The sequence below is a fragment of the Oryzias latipes genome, chromosome 20 (assembly GCF_002234675.1).
Source record: "Oryzias latipes chromosome 20, ASM223467v1".
Classification (NCBI taxonomy): domain Eukaryota; kingdom Metazoa; phylum Chordata; class Actinopteri; order Beloniformes; family Adrianichthyidae; genus Oryzias; species Oryzias latipes.
This window is the reverse complement of record NC_019878.2, coordinates 2,237,234-2,254,994: the sequence shown is the minus strand read 5'-3', so window position 1 is coordinate 2,254,994 and position 17,761 is coordinate 2,237,234. Positions and strand designations below refer to the sequence as shown.

The window sequence follows — 17,761 nt, the reverse complement described above, 5'->3', positions numbered from 1 at the left end:
CACTATATAGTGCACTATATAGTGCGGTCGCCATTTTGTAGTGCTGTCCGAATCTACAGTTCAAAAATCATGTGCACTAGAAATTTCCCAGAATTCTCTACGAAAAACCAGTGTGGATCGATGCTCACTCGATCGGCGAATATTGCCCAGAATGCACTGCGTTCATACCAGAATGCATTGCGTGTGACCCACAATACACTGCGTTTGAATTATTCGAAGATGGCGGACGGTTGCGCTAGAAAGAGGACTTAAAAATGTAAGTATATTTAAAAGTATCTTTTATATGTTGTAAAATATATTTGTAAATACGTAAGATGATGTGTTTAATATGTTATATTCCTCAATCGACTATCTACATTGTTTTGAAGCTCATCAATTTCGGTAATGCTAAAGCTAACGCTAGCGCGAATTAGCATTGAAGGCTAAAAACAAACGCTGTTGATATTACATAAAAAAATGAGTGAGTTCTAACCGTAGTAATAAGTTATTAACACATTTTTAAAATGTGTTTATATATGTAGGGACTGACGAGGATGAGGAAAATCTGATCCATCTGTGGATGGAGAAAGATAGCCTGTTTGTTATCAGGCAAGCTCGTGCCGGATGGGAGTGAGAGACACTTGATCAGATTTGTATTTATTTATCATTAAACTGTAATCGTTGTCATGTTGGGGTAAAGGTTGTTGTTGAAAGAGGAGAGGAGGAAAGAGCAAGAAGGGACAAAGAGTGACAGGAGAGTCTGTTAAGCTTACCTGAGTTTAAAATATTGTTCAAAAAATGTAACATCGTCGTTGTTTTTGCAATTTGTTTAATAAATGCAGGAACAAAAATGAATTATTTACATGTATTATTTAAATCTGAGGATTTTCATATAAATATCAAATGTACATATTTACATTTTCGTTTTATATGTTAACATTTATTTTATACATCTTAACAATAATCCTGGTTTTCTAGAGTCAGGTGTGTCACAGTTGGAGCTAAAAGGAAAGCAGAGATCTGTCCTCGCAGACGGACGCCACTTTACCCGTCCTACTGGTTCCTGCTGTGGTTCAACATCTGTGGCTCCCAGCAGTCCCCTTCACCGATGCACAGATTGTGCAGAACTGAACTGCAGGCAATGATTTTCATTGCAAAGGTTGGTTTTACTTCCAGTGCCCCAGAAATATTGCTCTCCTCCTCATTTGCCAGATGCTCTCTCTCCACCACAGAGCGTGCCTTGGCGTGGTGCTGGTTGTAACGGGCCTGAACCACATTCCTCATGGGTCCCTGTAGGGTGTCAGCAGCGTGATGGGATGAAGAATGCAGGGATACCCACCATCACCCAAAAGGATCCTTCAGGTGGGTAATGTTTGATTTACATAAATTGGGCTTTTACTTAGAACCTGTGAACTGTGGACTGATCCTTGATTCCCAACAAAAATATCTCTAAATTTGGCATTAGAGTCACGTACAGCCTGCAGTTGAATGGAATAAAAAAGCTTCCTGTTAAAATAACAAGCTGCATTTTCTTTTAGGGCCTTTATTCTTAAGTGGCAGCCATCGATACTCCCTACGACCTTTTGGAAGGTGGAAGACTCAGCGAGCTGCTAAAAAACCTGAGGTGACTAATGGCAGTTCATTCCCACTGGATGCTGGGTGACCCTGCTCATCAGCTGGAGGATGCGGTCTGCCGTCCTGTGGACAACGTCGCTTACAGTGGACCGTGTCATGTCAAAGGCCCTGGCTACCACACCGTAAGATGTGCCACATGCCAGCCAGAAAAGAAACACCAGGACCTCAGTCTCCTGTGCCCCCCCCCAGAGTGTGAGGAACCCAAAGCTGCTCCACCAGATGCTCAATGGTCCTGCGGGTCAACCGATCTGCGGGTCTGCCGGTCTGGTCTTGTGTCGGACTGAGCGTCAGCGTGAAGGGCCACGACAGACACCTTTATGTTGGCAAAGCAGTAGAGATGTGGAAAACCCTGTAAAATAGAAAAATAATTATTTTGTTGAGAAAATTAAATCTGATTTTTTTGAATGTTTCATTTTATTCTGATGTCTTACATTTTAGTTTATGACGTATTTATAAATGCTGGAAAATCTCGTGGTTTTTTTTGGCTGGGTTTTTGGATTTTTATATAAATATTTAAAAATTAAAGTATTTTTGTTTAAAACAAGTGATATGGTTTGACTCTGAATAAAAAATACTAAACTTTGAACTCACAAGTGTTTTATGTAGTTGGACTATACAGTTCATAGTCCAGTGTTGAAAAATGTTAAACTCTTACCCAGCAGACTGTGTAACCTTGAGCACAATTAGTGACAAATGCCTAAATTGAACTAATAAAAAACTTTAAGTTTAACTCACAAGTTGTTCATGTCTGGCCAGGGCATCCAGAGTAAATCTTCTGAGACGTCTGCTTCTCCTCCTTGCCGTCCTGTGATGGTGCATATCTGCTCGTTTTTGGTTTGATCCCATGAAAACGGTGGAATTATTGCCAGGAACACGGACAGATTCATATATAAAGCTATTTTCAGTAAGGTAGAAGAGAAAACTACAGAAAAAAATGCCTCCTCGCATGAGCCCATAAATCGTTCAGCGGCACAAAAATAAATATTGCCATGGAGTAATAACATGGGAGTTTATCTATCAACAAATACATAAAATCACCACCAATGTGTTTGTAATTTTATTATTTATAAATCAGCCACATTTTCCATGATCAGAACACAGCAGATTCATAAATAGTCATCATAAAATGTTCATATTTATTGTATTTTTAATTTGACAACTGGGTGTCATTCTCCGCGTTAAATAGAAGTAGTTCCCCTCCAGACCAGGTGGTGGCGGTAATGCGCCACTTTGTTTCCGTGCCAAGCGCCATTTGAAAACACCCGAAAGAGAAAACTAGTGAGCACGGGTGTCCGAATTGCTTTGAAAATTCAGAGAACTATATAGAGAACTATATAGTGCCGCACTATATAGGGTTTTAGTAGTTAGGGGTTAGGGCGGTAATTCGGACACAGCCACGGTTTCGCTACTTCACGGATTTGCATCATGCATTGTGTTCTGCATTCTGATTGGCTAAAAAAGTCACTCCGCTTCTGCTCTACCTGTGCGTCAATAATGTTGCAGTTTAATATGTACACATACGTAAAACAGCTTTCCAAATTACGTACATGCAAATCATCTTGCAATTTCAAGTTTCTCTAAAACCCATAGAAAAAGAGCAACACCAACTGTCAATCACTGTGTTCTTTTCCTGAACAAACACACAACTGCACCGCGGGCTTGAGAAAGAGAAAACACTGCAGCTTCTCAGACTGAAAAGCATTGAAATACAACTGAGCCACTATTTGTCCGTTTGTACTTTGTATTTTTTTCATGATCATTTTAAATTTTCTCCAATTTAATTCAATTACTCTCGGGTCGCGGTGGGCGGGGCTTATCTCCGCGATTTGAAGCCTTCTGTTTACATCGATGATTCAAATTATTATTTGACAGTACAGAAGTTATTTGTTGAAAAAAAAACGTTTTTAAAGTACTTTGATTTGTGAAACAAATGCTAGAGCCTGTAAAATGGTTTGTTCTTTCTTTTCAATGTATAATAGAGTATTTAATTGTTTAATAATTTTTTTAAAAGAATAGAGGTTTCTACTTCACAGATTTTGCCTATAACGGGTTCTTTCTGGAACGTAACCCCCGCGATAAACAAGGGTTTACTGTATATATATATATATATATATATATACACACACACACACAGCGAGAAAATAAGTATTGAACACGTCAACATTTCTCTCAAAAAACAAAAACAAGCCTCCCAAAGTTCACGATGCAACCACAGCCTCACCCCACCTCCCCCACACTACACCACCCTCTAAAACCCATCTCACCCAACACGTTCCTCAATCCCTTCTCCCGTATCCTCTCTGATGCCCCACCCCCTCGACTACTTTTGTTTATTTCTGGCTAATGTGTTACTTTTGTTTGTTGATGGGCGATGTAGACGGTGGGCGTGTCATTTGGGAGGTGTGATGAATGCAGGTGTTATAAAAGCATCATTGGAATCAGTGCAAAATAAAAGAGCTATAAGGAAGCATATTGTCTTCATCGGGACGTATTAAAGATGCTGAAGAGGAGCTGGGTGCAGAAGCAGAGGACTTGGCTTATTTAAGCATAATATATTTTATATTTTATTCCATTATATATTTCAAGCATAATTGCTGAAATTCATTACATAGTTTCAGAGTTTATCAGACAAAAATATAAATATAATAATAATAAAAAGAAATATAATAATTCAGATAAAACTCAAATACTTTTCTGCTCCTTTAGGCAAATTATTTACACACTTGTTTGATTTCTGTCAAAAACAAATTGTTATTTCTCTTACCGCACTCAATCCGAATGGTTAAGAGGCTTGTATTTTTATGAGTGATGGTGCTGGTGAAACACTGATATCTTCCTTCATCCTGAACCATCACTCCTGTCAGCTGCAGGGAGGCGTTTCCTTTGGAGATCTGATCCTTGAACAGAGACGTTCTTCCTCTAAACCTCTGGTCCTGGTGTACCCAATGGTCCTTGTTGTCATGGTAGGAGTGAACTTTAGCTTTTATTAGTGTCAGCTGAATCCAATGAATAGCAGGATCATCTCCAGGTGTAAAACTGCAGGGTAAAATGCAGCTCTGTCCAAGCTGACAGGAGACCTCTGCATCTGTGAACATCAGAGACAGATGTGTAAATGTTGAGCTGCACACAAACACTTTTTCTCATAGGATGAGATTTAATGAAGGATATTCTTCAGATGATGCTGCAACATTCAGTGATTAGCAGCAGTCTGGTCTGTCATGTCATGTAGACTCTGAGAGGGAAAAAAAGAGTTAAATACGTGAACATCTGTTAGAAGACAAGACAGAGCCAGTAACAATGACGTCAGTTAGTTACTGAATTTAACAACTTTGCTAGAAGCTGTTTAACATTTGAAATAAACCTAAAGATGTTTTCTGTAACAACTTTATCAACACCTTCTCAATGTTGTGCTCTTTTGTTTGTATGTTAGGATTGATAAACTGCTGTAAACATTTTTGATGGTCTGTCTGTCAATGTCAATATTTTTAGTTATTTCTAATTTTTTTTCACAGTTTATCTTTTTTCTTTCGTTCTCATCTTTTTCTTCTCTGTGCGAGCTGGCTGTGGATTCTGAAGGGCTCCGCCCAATCACATTTGGCTTTAAATGCAATTTTTAATGAACAATTTAATTTACAATTTGATAATGCAACTTAAAAATGCATTTTTTAATTTAGAATTCAGTATGCAGTTTGACCATTCATTTTATTTGTATTTTGTTATTCACTTTAAAATAGTAAAAACTAACATTTTAATAGATGGTTTGCTTTAAATTCATTTTAAGGAATCTTAAAATCTATTGCATTGCAATAGATTTCGAGCTGTTTTTCTGTAGAAATTCAACATAAATTGCAAACAGCGCCCCCTGGTGTATTGCATTTTCATTTGCATAGCATCACTCTTTATGTGTTAAAATTCAAATTGAAAGGCAAACTGTCAGACACTTATCAGGGCGGGGCCTATCAAATTCCTAAATTAATTAAATCCACTGTCTTTGGTCGATCAGATAAAAATATTAAAGATTAAAATATAATAACAATAACAATAACCAAAACTTGGTTCATCCGCGACAAAGACGGTGTCTTTGAATTGGAAAACTATGAACTTAACTATGTGAACAGAGTAAACAAAAAAGGTGGAGGAGTTGCAATATATGTGAACAAAATACTAAGTTTACAGTAATTGATAAATTGTCAGTTGCAGTGGATGGAATACTGGAATGTCTCACAATTGAAATATGTAACGATTCAGGGAAAAATGTCATTATAAGCTGTGTCTATAGGTCACCAGGGTCAAGCCTAGAAGTGTTCAGTAACTGGAGGGGAAAGATGTTTATAAATAACAAAATATTACAAATCTGTGGAAAATTTAAAATGGATCTGATAAACCCCATCAAAAACAAAAAGCAACCAACGACTTTATCAGCAGAATGTATGGAATCATTTTCTATCCAACCATAGCAAGACCCAGCAGAATCACTACTCAAAGTGCTACTCTTATTGATAACATATTTACAAATAATATAGAATACATTCATATGAGTGGACTAATGATATGTGACATAACTGATTGTTACGGCCCCAGGCTCTTTGGTGTGTATATGTGTGTATGTAGAGTGTTTGCGTGTGTCTGGTTGTGTCCGTTGCAGAAGTCTCCACCACAGAGTTGACTCCACCTCCTGCAGGAGATGATTGCGGCATCCTTCCCTCCTCCAATCACCAGGCTGGGCAGGAAGCATAAAAGCCTCAAACATCCCTTGTTCCAGTGGCAGCTGAATTTCTGGGAGGAATCCGTTTAATCAGCTGGCCCCTGTTGTTGGACTTGGCGTTAGAGCCTGTGGAAACGGCCTGGTTTTCACCTCTAGTTGTGATCTTTGTTTTCGGCTTATGCTTTGTGTTTTGTGTCTTGGTGACGTCCATCCAGTTTAAGTTTCACATTGGTTTTGTTATTTATTGCATTAGTGCCTGAGCAATTAAGTTTGTTACCTTCTTTTACTTTTGGAGCTGTCATTCAAATAAACGGCTGCACTGAGAGCCTTAAACCCTTAACGGCTTAATTAATTAATTAATTAATATTTTCTTAATATTTTCTCCCTCCCTTGGGGTGGGATGTAACACTGATCATTTACCAGTTTTTGACATACATGTGAAGACAAAGACAATAATGAAAGAACCAGCCTATAAAAGGTTAAGAAATGAAAAAACTTATGAAGAGGATTGCTGGTTTGTCGTGTCTCTTCTCCGGTGAAGCGGTCTGCAGATCTCCACAATGTTGGTGTCCAGAGAAATTCCATTGGACTTCAGGAACTCCTCCACCTGTTTCTCCACAGTACTCCTCTCCTGGTTGTCGGATTCCTCACTGTTCCCAGCGGTCACTGCGTGCGCATGTGACCTGGGTTTGATTGTCAATAATCATGTTGTTAGATCTGGAGATCTGCTCTTGGTCATCCATTCATTTTATGATTATGTCCGTCCTGTTGAAGCACTGCTCCTGTAGAGCCCAGACCTGCTTTACCTCTCCGAGCAGGTCCAGAATCTGTCCATGAACAATCTTCATAGCTTTGATCTCCTCCAGAATGAAATCAAGCTTCTTCCTCAAGTCCTCATATTCCTCCGAAACTGTTTTTTTTTTAGGTGGCATGTTTAGGAAATGCTTTTATCAATATTTAAGCATTTATGTAGTATATTGAGTTGAGAAGTGCAGCTGTTCTATGCCTGCCAGGCGACTTCTCCGAGAACTTAAAGAGGGCCTTCGCCCTGCAGTAGCCGGGACGGACTCCAGAAACCGGGAGGGGAAAACCAGGTTTCATTTGATTTTGATTTGAAATGGTATATTTCAAGCAATTAATTAGAAATAACACACAAAAGCAATACAATCATCAGTTATACATTCATACAGTAACTAATCAAACTTAGGATAATTAGACATATTAATAAATATTGCTTGAAAGGGAGTGGAAGGAAGCGAACTTATATAATCCCACCCGTTATACTGTAACCATTTTATTACATGATTTATCAATATCTGTTCATAGCTTTTGTCAGACAGAATTAAGAATCTTGAAATATCATTAAAGCACATGACAAAGAAAATTACTTAATTGTAATGTAAAAATAACTATTTTAGAAATCAACATGGTAAATGGAGATCAGTTATATAAAATATATACAGATTATGTTACTTATAAAAGTCATTCAAATGATTAAAAAATAATACTATATCAGTAAAGTAGACACAACACTGTTTCAGAGATTTTCATAGCAAAATTTCATCAACTATCAAAAGTTAAAAACGTGCAAAATTTTGCTACATTCGGAAAGATTTTTGAATCAATTTATCAATTTTTGGAGCAAGTGAAGTAATATTCATTAAATGTCGATCAATTTAACCATTTTCAAAAGGTGATTAATCATTTGTTTTACTTTTTTATTTTTCTTTATTTTGTTTTTGTTTTTAAATAATAAAGTAATGCTGTAAGGGAAAAATAAAAAGGGTCCATAATCTGTCGATTGTCCAAGGTTGGCATTTCTTCTTCTGCTGATTAACAGCCGTTCTTCTGGGTTCAAAACAGTTAATAGTTCTCTTCGATGTTATGTGATTCAGGTCCATATCCTTCTTCAGCTGATATCACTTGGACCGGTCCGGTGGACCAAGTGGTTTGACGTAAATCCTGCAGCCTTTAACCCAAGTGTTCTCAATCTGCTTCTGCTTCTGCTTCATGTGTGAAATATATTTCACACATGAAATATATTTCATGTGTGATATCTAAATATTTCAAATTTCAGGTCATAGGGACCTTATCAATGTGGTAAACACAAGCTCAATCAAAATAAAATCAAGGATGGATTATAACAAATTATATTTGTACCTAGATAAAACCAAAGTGATGTTCTTTGGTACCGACATAGCCAACAACAAGCTCTCAATTAAAATAAAGGACCAAGCAGCCTTGTTTAGCCCCCAAGCGCAACTGGCCCTGCCCCCCACCTCTACACAGTACCCGTCGCCCTCTACGCCCAAATTTTATTAAGGCTAATCAAAGCTAACTATGCTAATTATGCTTCTATGTGTAAAAGTGCTAGGATTAGTTCAGCACCGTCAACTGACTCAGAAAAACACATTGCGTAATATGCTAATGATGCTAATTCTGCTAGTTATGCTAATGTGAATAAAAGTGCTAGCATCACAATCATCAACCCACTCAGAAAAACACATTGCTTAAGATGCTAGTTATGCTAAAGTGGCTAAAACTTGTATATTTGGTGTGTTAGTCAATTCTAAAAAAAAAATCCGAATTTTTTCGTTTTTGCTGAGTGTACACATTTGTTTGCGACCGTCTTTTGCTTACCACGCCCACATTTCATTTTTGATCTTGTCGTTTGTTACATCAGTTTGTTCAGCGTGCGCCAGAGAACTGCATATTTCATTTTCACGACATGCCGATTAAAAATGTGCCGTTCAAAGTCTATAACTTCTAATTTTAACACTTTGTCTACAGCACCTTGCTATGCGTGCCTGAGAAGTTACGAGACGATTGCTAAAAATCCCTAGGACGAGTTTTTGTTTGTATCTGGCGCTAAAGGTGCTTTTTTTTAAAAAAAAAATGCAAGATGGCGGCCTTTTCCCAAGGTCAAAGTTCAAGACACTTCTGTGGTGTTTGTAGACCAGAGCTGGCAGCAAGTGTGTGCAATTTCGTGAAAATCGCTCAAACAAAAGTGTTGTTTTCCCGTATCGTGGAATAAAACAAAAAATGCCAAATCTCAGAGATCACCACAAAGGGGCCGCCAAGCCGTGGGTCGTGTGGCCGTCCCATAATGATGTCAAAACTCTCTTGGGATATTCCCAACACATTTCATCGTCTTTGGGGGGGTTAAGTTGACTTTGTGGAAAATTCATTTGCAATTTATCCTAGGTGTGTGCACATTTTGGTGACTTTTCGACCATGTGGCTAACTAATATGTTCGTTGCAGTCAGTGACTGCTGCTCCGGACCATAATGACTAATGTCCTTATTGAAAGTGTTAGAGAAATCAAATCCTTAGGGGTTGTTATCGATGACAAACTAAGTTGGAAGCCACACATCAGACACATACAAACTAAAGTCTGGAAAAGGAACAAACTGAGGGGATGTCGAAACTTCAAGATCAAACTTATAAGAAGCACAAAGAAAAGTTTCTGTGTGTCGGGGTGTGGCACTTAACTTTGGAACGGGTTAAGTAATAAACCCAAACAATGTTAAATATCCAAAGATTTAAGAAAATGTATAAAGAAACTCTGATTTTACTATTAAAGATAAGAGGAGTTAAGGATCAACAGGTGTTTGAATATTTCCAAATCCATGTGTAAACTTGATTGTGGTGAAATAATCAAAGATCTTTTAATTAAAACCAATGAGTATTACATTGTAATGTGCAATAATGATTACTAAAAGGATTACTATTGATTTTCTTTACTTGATCTGCAATGTGTAGCAATAATTACTGGTGTAATGTGATCGTGTGTTCTAATGATAATCAATTATTATTACATATTGGTTACCGTTACTGTTTACTGAAATCATAAATGAATTACAGAAGATAATCAATCATTATTAGACACTGGATTTTGTTACTTGAAAAGAATCTATCTGATCAGAACCAGATTACAAAAACTATGTCCAACTATAAAATGAATAAACTCAGTATGGGAGGGATTATATAAACTTGCGTCTTCCTTCTCCTTTTCAAGCAATAAATCAAACTACTTGACTTTAGTGAATGATCACTATATTAGATTAAGCAAATGGGATTTAAGTGTCTTTTTTCTTTGTTTTATTTCTTTTATCTGTGCATTTCATCATTTCTGTAATTAGTTTGATAAATCTGTGTATATTATTTTTTGCTTTAACTACATGCTTAAAATAAATAAATAAATCAAATCAAGCCGTGAACAACCTAGGCAGCCTGTCGTAGGGCCACTGGAGCTGGAGCGATCACTATGCTACTGGGAGTTGAGCTGGCGGCCAGACAGAGACCTGCTGTTGGATGAGGAGCCAGCCTGCTCAGCCTCCTGAACTTTATGAAAAAAAGACTGCCTTGCTTTCTGAAAAAGATATGGAAATGTTTTCATCAAGCTCTTTGCCACAAGTCCACCAATAGGGAGTGGTTTAGTCATTTCATCCATCCACCAATTTTCTACTGCTCATCTGGGACCAGGTCATGGGTGAGTTTAGGTAAAGATGATCAGACTTGTCTTCTCCCTGGACACTTCCTCCATCTCCTCGGATAGCTGATTCTGAGTAAGTCTCCGTCAGAAGTCAGAACTCTGTCTCCCCCTCTGGTCACCAGTGGGAACCATCTCTAGAGTTCTAGCCACACTTCCTGGATGCTGCACACCTGACTCTCATTCATTCATTCAGGTTGGAAAGCTGTTTTTATGAGGTCTCACATTTTTAATGTGTGATATCTAAATATTTCACATTTCATATTTTCCTGAAATTAAATTTCAACCGAAAATAAAATAGAACATGATGATGATTTGTTTTAAGCTACATACTACACAGGGCATTTTATGTGCATTCACATCACTTCTTAAAAGCGAGTTTATCTCCTGGTTTTTTAACCCCTCTTTTTTGGATTTAGACCAACCATGTGGCTTTCAAAATGGATGGGGTGGGGGTTCTGTTTCTACTGTTCACTGGTGCGTTTTGCCATATTGGGTAGCAAAAAGCTTTGTGCGCAATCAATGTCCACTAGGTGTTATAGAATTTTAACTGGGCACAAAATGCAATTAATTTGTCCTCTATGATCAATTTTTTGTAAGGATGATCACTTGAAAAACCACAGACGTCACTGCCAAATCCAAGTTGCCGGTTGGTCAAAGTTCAGCAAGTTTAAAATTCCCACTTGCACGATCCCAGTGCGTTTTGTGCAAGAATCGGAACAAAAAATTAAATGTGCATTTTCAAGCCTGGTGTGAACGGAAAGAAAAATGGTGATGAAAACATAAATCGAAACCTACCAGTTTAACACAATTTACAATAAATATTTGCAGGAAAAAATTATCCTATTTAAAAAATTTTATGAAAGAACGGAGCTTTAAGGAATCTGCAACAATGAGCAAGCGCAAGTAAGCAGAGTTCTAAGGCTAGAGTTATTTTAAAAAAGTTCCAATAACTTTATTTAAAGACACACACATGCAATATAAGTTTAAGAAATTATTCAGTTTACTTTTTTTTCTATTGCTATTAGGAACAATTTTAATGATGATTTATCGTATTTCGGGCAGATCCTCGCTGCAGTGTTTTACAGGTAAATACCCTAGGGCGGTTCAGTCAAATAACTCACCTGCTCAGCGTCCTATTTAAGCCCAGGTGCGCAGTTGTTCATTCTCTTTCTTACCTTCAGCGCTCATTCTTCGCCAGTCTCCGTGCCCAAGCGTCTCCTTCTCTTTCGGCGTCTTGCTGTGTTCCCCCCGTCCTTCGGATGGATGATCCCCATTTTTCTGATTTGGGGTTTTCGTTTCGCCGCGTCTGCTCTCCTTTTGCGGCGATCAGCGGGCGGCTGACGGCGCACAGCGCGTTCGTTCCGCCGCGGTAGCGTGCATCTGCAGGGGGTGTGCTTTCCGCGATGTTCGGGATGTCCGTGGCCCCCGATCAGGAGCAGTCCGGGTCTTCTCGTCTGCCGTGGTCGGCCGAATTTCTACGGTGAGCGGCATACGGTTCTTTCCCGTGTAGTTTTTTAAGGCTGCGTTCTTGCTTCCTGTTTACTTCGGTGACGTCACGCCCCTAAGGACCCTGGAAATTGTAGTTTTGTCTCCTGGTCCTTCATGATTCACTTCTGATTCCTTTTCTGCTGCGTAGTTCTGCGTCGTCCGGTTGTTGTTTCAGGGGTTGTAGGGTCTTTTCTGTGGTTGTGAAGGCTGGCGGTCCTCGTTTGGACAGGTTTCTCATGCTGGCTGAATTTTTTTTTTTTTTTGTGGCTTTTAGCAATTTTTTTTCTGTTGCTGTTTGTTCTTTGGGAGCTGAGTGTGAATCTTGACTATCTTTGATTCGATGCTGGCTTTATTATTATGGCGCTTCTTCTGTTTATTTTCTTCGTTGTTGTAGCTGCTGGTTAGTCAGAATGTGAATCAGTGTCTCTTGGACCCATCTCTGCTCAGTGGACATTTTCCCCATGATTGGTCTCTCTTATGCAGCGTCTATCGCTCATTTTATTCACTCAGCGATCGTTGTTCGTTGCCCCCGCACCTTCTGCATCTGTTTCTGCTCTGCCTGTTTTTCCCCTGCTCTGTGTACCCCAGTGGGTCCTGCCCTGGCTTCAGGGACTTGCGTCGACCGCATTAGTGAGTGTGTTAGTCTCGTCGCGGCCTTGTTTTCTTGGCTGGACAGTTAATTTGTTATTCTCTCTCTGGTTTGGTTTGGAGGTTTGTGGGGGCTAGGTGATGGATTCTTCCGGGGCATCGTTTTCAAAGCCGCCACTGAGGGTGGCCCCTAGGAAGTGTTCAGGTTGACGTGACTTGATCTGGACCTGTTAGCGCCTCGCAGTTCATCCCCTGGGCATCTGTGGCCTGGTTCCCCATGCGCCTTCAGGATTGGTATATATTTTCTTCAGCTCCCCATGCTGTCTGCACGATTTTCCTCCGAAAACGATATAAGGCTGAGGATGACTATTATCACTGATGGACTCACTGTTCTGCCTCTATGCCTCTCAGTGGCGTCTCTTGGCATTCAGTTGGCGCTCGACGTGTCGGTTTACCTTTCCGCTGTCGTGACAGTCCTCATAATATCGACTTTATTATCAGAAGCCCTGTACTGGATATTTGTAGGCGATGGGTGCCCTTCATTTTGCGAGTTATTGATGATTTCTTGGTGGCCAACTTTCCTCTGTATCCCTGGTCTTTTGAATCTCTGTGGAAAAAAACGTTATTTTCGAATCTGGGTTTCCACGTTGTCTATAATGTATGGTCCTCCACCCGTCCAGATTTATTTTTCTTCTATGGATCTGGGTCGTTTATTGATGCTTGTCTCTCCCCATTATGTCATCTCTAGCTTTTGTGCAGCATGTTGTTTATTCAATTTTTGGTTGAATATGATTTGTCAATGATTGGGCCACCTGACATTTGCTGTGCCTTTGGTCCTATGGTCATCCGTTCATCTTGTGCTCTGGGTAGTTCGATCCTGGGCCCCGTGTTCCTGTTCTGGATTTTCGTGTTTTGCGTTTGATCTTTCCCTCTCTATGCTTGGAGTGGTTTTGTGATGACTGTCGTGTCTTCAGGCTCCCTCCACTTGTTCTTCTGAGTCTGCGCCTTCTGGTTTGGGGGAAAAGGATTTAAGAAGAGTAGTTTGTGTTTGTCCGGCCGCCAGAATCCACAGCTCTGATGGTTTTTAAGGGGTCGTCCGGTTATTTAATCCTTGGAGATTATATTAAGGCTGTTTCAATAGTGAATGATAGTATTGTGTCATCGGTTGACTTGGTTAATGTTTAAATAACACCTTGAGCAATTTCTACCCTGACCGTAGGAAATATATCACTTGCGCTCTCTAGCTTAGTTCAAGAGTTAAATCTTGTCTCCACAAGCCAGTCTTCTATCTGCCTTGTTTAAGCAGATGACACTCTGCTAGATGCATTCCCATTTAGAGGCTTGTTATACTCCGCCTCTAAATGCTTAAGGTTCAGTCTAGCAAAAATACTATCAAAACCTATGATCCCTCATGGCTCTCAAGTTCTCTTTTGCAGTATCCAGACGCCCTTGGCTAATAGTCTGTACTTTGTTGTCCACCAATTTGAGAACAACTAATATCAAATCCAGCCGAGCTGTAATCCTTTGCTACGTGGGATGTTGACCTTCCTCATCTACCAATCTCCTTGGCTACTCTTCCCATCACCTACTCCTCGATGGCCTCCTGAAGGTGCGTCCCTCTGAAACTGTCAAAGGTTACTTTTCTTATCATTGGAGTATATAAAAAATTGGTGTAAAGATTTCGTGCAGGTTATATATTTCACTATCATTTCACTGTTGGAATTTGTAATTATGGTGGTTTCTAGGTTGCGATAAATCCACAATGGGTCTTTGCCTTAACTATCTACTAAATTTCACTTTCTCAGATTTGTTCTTTAAAAGCACTGTTATTTAATTTCTCTCAATCATTTTGAAACTGATCAGTTTCTGGGTTATTTGTATGTTTTGTCAAGACTAATACTGCTTTGTTTTATCTATGCCTCGCATCCTGAGCCTGCGAACCCCTACGCCCCGATCAGCTTCTCCGTTTCCAGGAAATGATGTCACCCATGCATTCCTTGATCTGGTGCTGCAACGATGACTGCTCGACGTACCTATTGCTGCACTGAAAGTGACGGGGCGGTGGACCTCCTCTGCATACCAATGACACTTCTGACTGAATTAATTAATCAATGTCAACAGCAGAATGAATGTAAATTCTTCGATTATAGATGTTAAAAGAAAATTATAGCCAGGTGGAAGCCTCAAAATTTAGGTTGTTCTAAGTTGTATCATAGTATGCGCAGAGCTCGAATTTGGTTCTTAAGCTCATTTGTTTGTAGTATGCCAATGAAGCATAGTAATTATGGGCGTTGAACTCGTTCTTAATATTTGGATGGAACCTCAATTAAATGGATGTTCCTTGAGCGCTTATAATTGGTATGCCAAATGGAGAAAATTATGGCTATTAAGCTCGTTCGTTGGGAGCTTCGAAATAATGGATTTTACTTAAGCTCGTGTATATATATTTGCCAAAATGGAAGAAGTTTATGGCCATCAAGCTTGTTCTTAGTTTTATAGAAGTTTGAATAATGGCTGTTAAGCATGTCATAATACGCCATCGGAAGCTTTGGATTGGATGTTAAGTTAGTGTATCATACGGGTTGTTTGGCGGTTTAAATTATAGTTCCACACAGCGCTTTGCAGAAGTGAGCTTACGTTCTAAGATCAGGTATGAGTAATTTTATGTTGGCTCCCCTTTTATTTCTTTCCCTCTCTCTTTCAGATAGTATGTTCCCCTAGTGGTTTCCACAAACGGGAGCAACCCTACGGTCAATGATGCCGGGTCACACATAGCAGATCCACTAGATAGCATGTTCCCTTCGTGGCGCTGTACTCGAACGGGGCAGCCCAACGGTCAATGGTGCCGGGTCACACATAGCAGATCCACTAGATAGCATGTTCCCTTCGTGGCGCTGTACTCGAACGGGGGCGGCCCAACGGTCAATGGTGCCGGGTCACGCATAGCAAATCCACTAGATAGCATGTTCCCTTCGTGGCACTGTACTCGAACGGGGGCGGCCCAACGGTCAATTGTGCCGGGTCACACATAGCAGATCCACTAGTTAGCCTGTTCCCTTCGTGGCACTGTACTCAAACGGGGGCGGCCCAAATGGTCAATGGTGCCGGGTCACACATAGCAGATCCAACAGATAGCATGTTCCCTTCGTGGCGCTGTACTCGAACGGGGGCGGCCCAATGGTCAATGGTGCCGGGTCACACATAGCAGTCATACTGTGAAATGAAAATGGAATGCTGCCGAAAAACACACCCCATTTTATTACACACTGATTATACATTCACATTTTTCTTCTTCTGGATGATTTTAGTGTTGGGGGTTTTGTTACCCGAAAGTTTTATGGAAATTTCTCATGGAATTGAACGGAGCCTTATGCCAAACGAAAAGATGTGAATGCCAACTTAAAGAATGTGGAAAATTAAGTATGTCAAATAAATATTTCTTACTGCAAGAGTTGTCTGACTGAAATAAAGATCAGAATAATTTTAACCAATCAAAGTTCCTACTGGATGACAATCTACAAAATCTCTGACAGGAAGCATGTGGGGTAATTGCACTCTATGATGGTAGTGAGGCTATAGTTGTTTCTGTGGATGGGAGAGAAATGTTGTTTAAATGGAATGTTTAATTTTGGATTAATAGCTGCCGATGCTGATGAGGAAGCCTTGCTATGTCTCACCCGGGAGGACTTGAAGGATTGATTTTCTGGATCAGAAAACCTTTTCAGAAGAGAGCAGCTCTGGGATTTCATCCGTCAAAAGGTATAGCAGTAAAAAAGAAATCTGGGCAAAATCTTATGAAAGTGATGCCATCCCTGCAACTACAGCTGTATCACCATGCCAACATTAAAATTCAACTACCATATCTACAGACAAGACAATAAAAATGCCAGACCCACCAGAGTATGTCGTGTACACAGATTCAGAGCTGGAAATGGTGGGCAGTCAGTACTTTACGTTGCTTCTCAAAGGGAAGGAAAAGGGCTGCAGTTTGTCTAAGGAGCTTTGTTGCAGGCATGTGAGAAACACAATTACCAGTATGGTTGCAAATCTGCGTGGATGTTCTATGAGGAAAGCCTAAAAAATGTTTGAGGCATGTCCATGCTTCAAAGAAGTTAAAAATGTAAGTTTCTTACCTCATTTTAATTGGATTTGTTTTTGTTGCCTATGATTGCTGTGTATTTAAGGTCAATAGTGGATTAAATGAATTGAGCACCATTGATTTATTTATTTTACTAAGGCCATGGATGAGCTGCGCCGTATGTGTGTGGTGCTAACCTAAAGTACATAGATAAAATGAAGGGAAGGTGGAAGGACTTTTTTTGCAAAAGTTCGGTTTGGAGTGTGGAAGACGGTTTTGAAACCCCGTTTTCCATTAGATATACGTGGAGGTAAGTTCCTGTTTTGTTTTTCAGAACATGTTTCATTTGTGTCCAAAGCACTCAGTTATTTATTTTGTCTCTTTCTTAGTGGATTTCACTGTTGCTCTCATCAATGCACTCCCATCACTCTTCCCTTCACCAACTCCACCACCAAAATGGCTTGGAAGTGCCAGTGAGGCTCTCCTTAATGTCCTAAAGCAGTGTTTTTCAACCTTTTCTGAGCCACGGCACACTTTAACTTTGAAAAAAATCCTGCCCTTTTTCGCAAATTCAGTACCAGTGATAACCAGGGGCCGGTTGTTCAAAAAGTTTAATCTGGATCAAAATGATCCGGATTTGGAAATCACATTTTTTCCTATGCAGGATCAGGTAATCCGTCTTACTTTTATGCCGGTTTTTCAAACCAACATTGGATTGGATCACCCTGATCCAGATACACAGTTTTCAAGATTACCGAATCCAGATTACCTGTGCTCTAAATGGGATAACATA

At 39.7% G+C, this 17,761-nt stretch overlaps 1 protein-coding gene across 1 annotated transcript in view; it reads right to left on the bottom strand.

The window, feature by feature from the left end:
* The window catches only part of LOC105353610 (hemicentin-1-like), a 703,897-nt gene that overhangs the window by 677,753 nt on the left and 8,383 nt on the right, over window positions 1-17,761 (bottom strand). Inside the window, exon 2 of the mRNA XM_023950035.1 lies at window positions 4,379-4,699. Coding sequence (XP_023805803.1) covers window positions 4,379-4,699 — 321 coding nt within the window. The remainder of the gene's footprint in view (window positions 1-4,378; window positions 4,700-17,761) is intronic.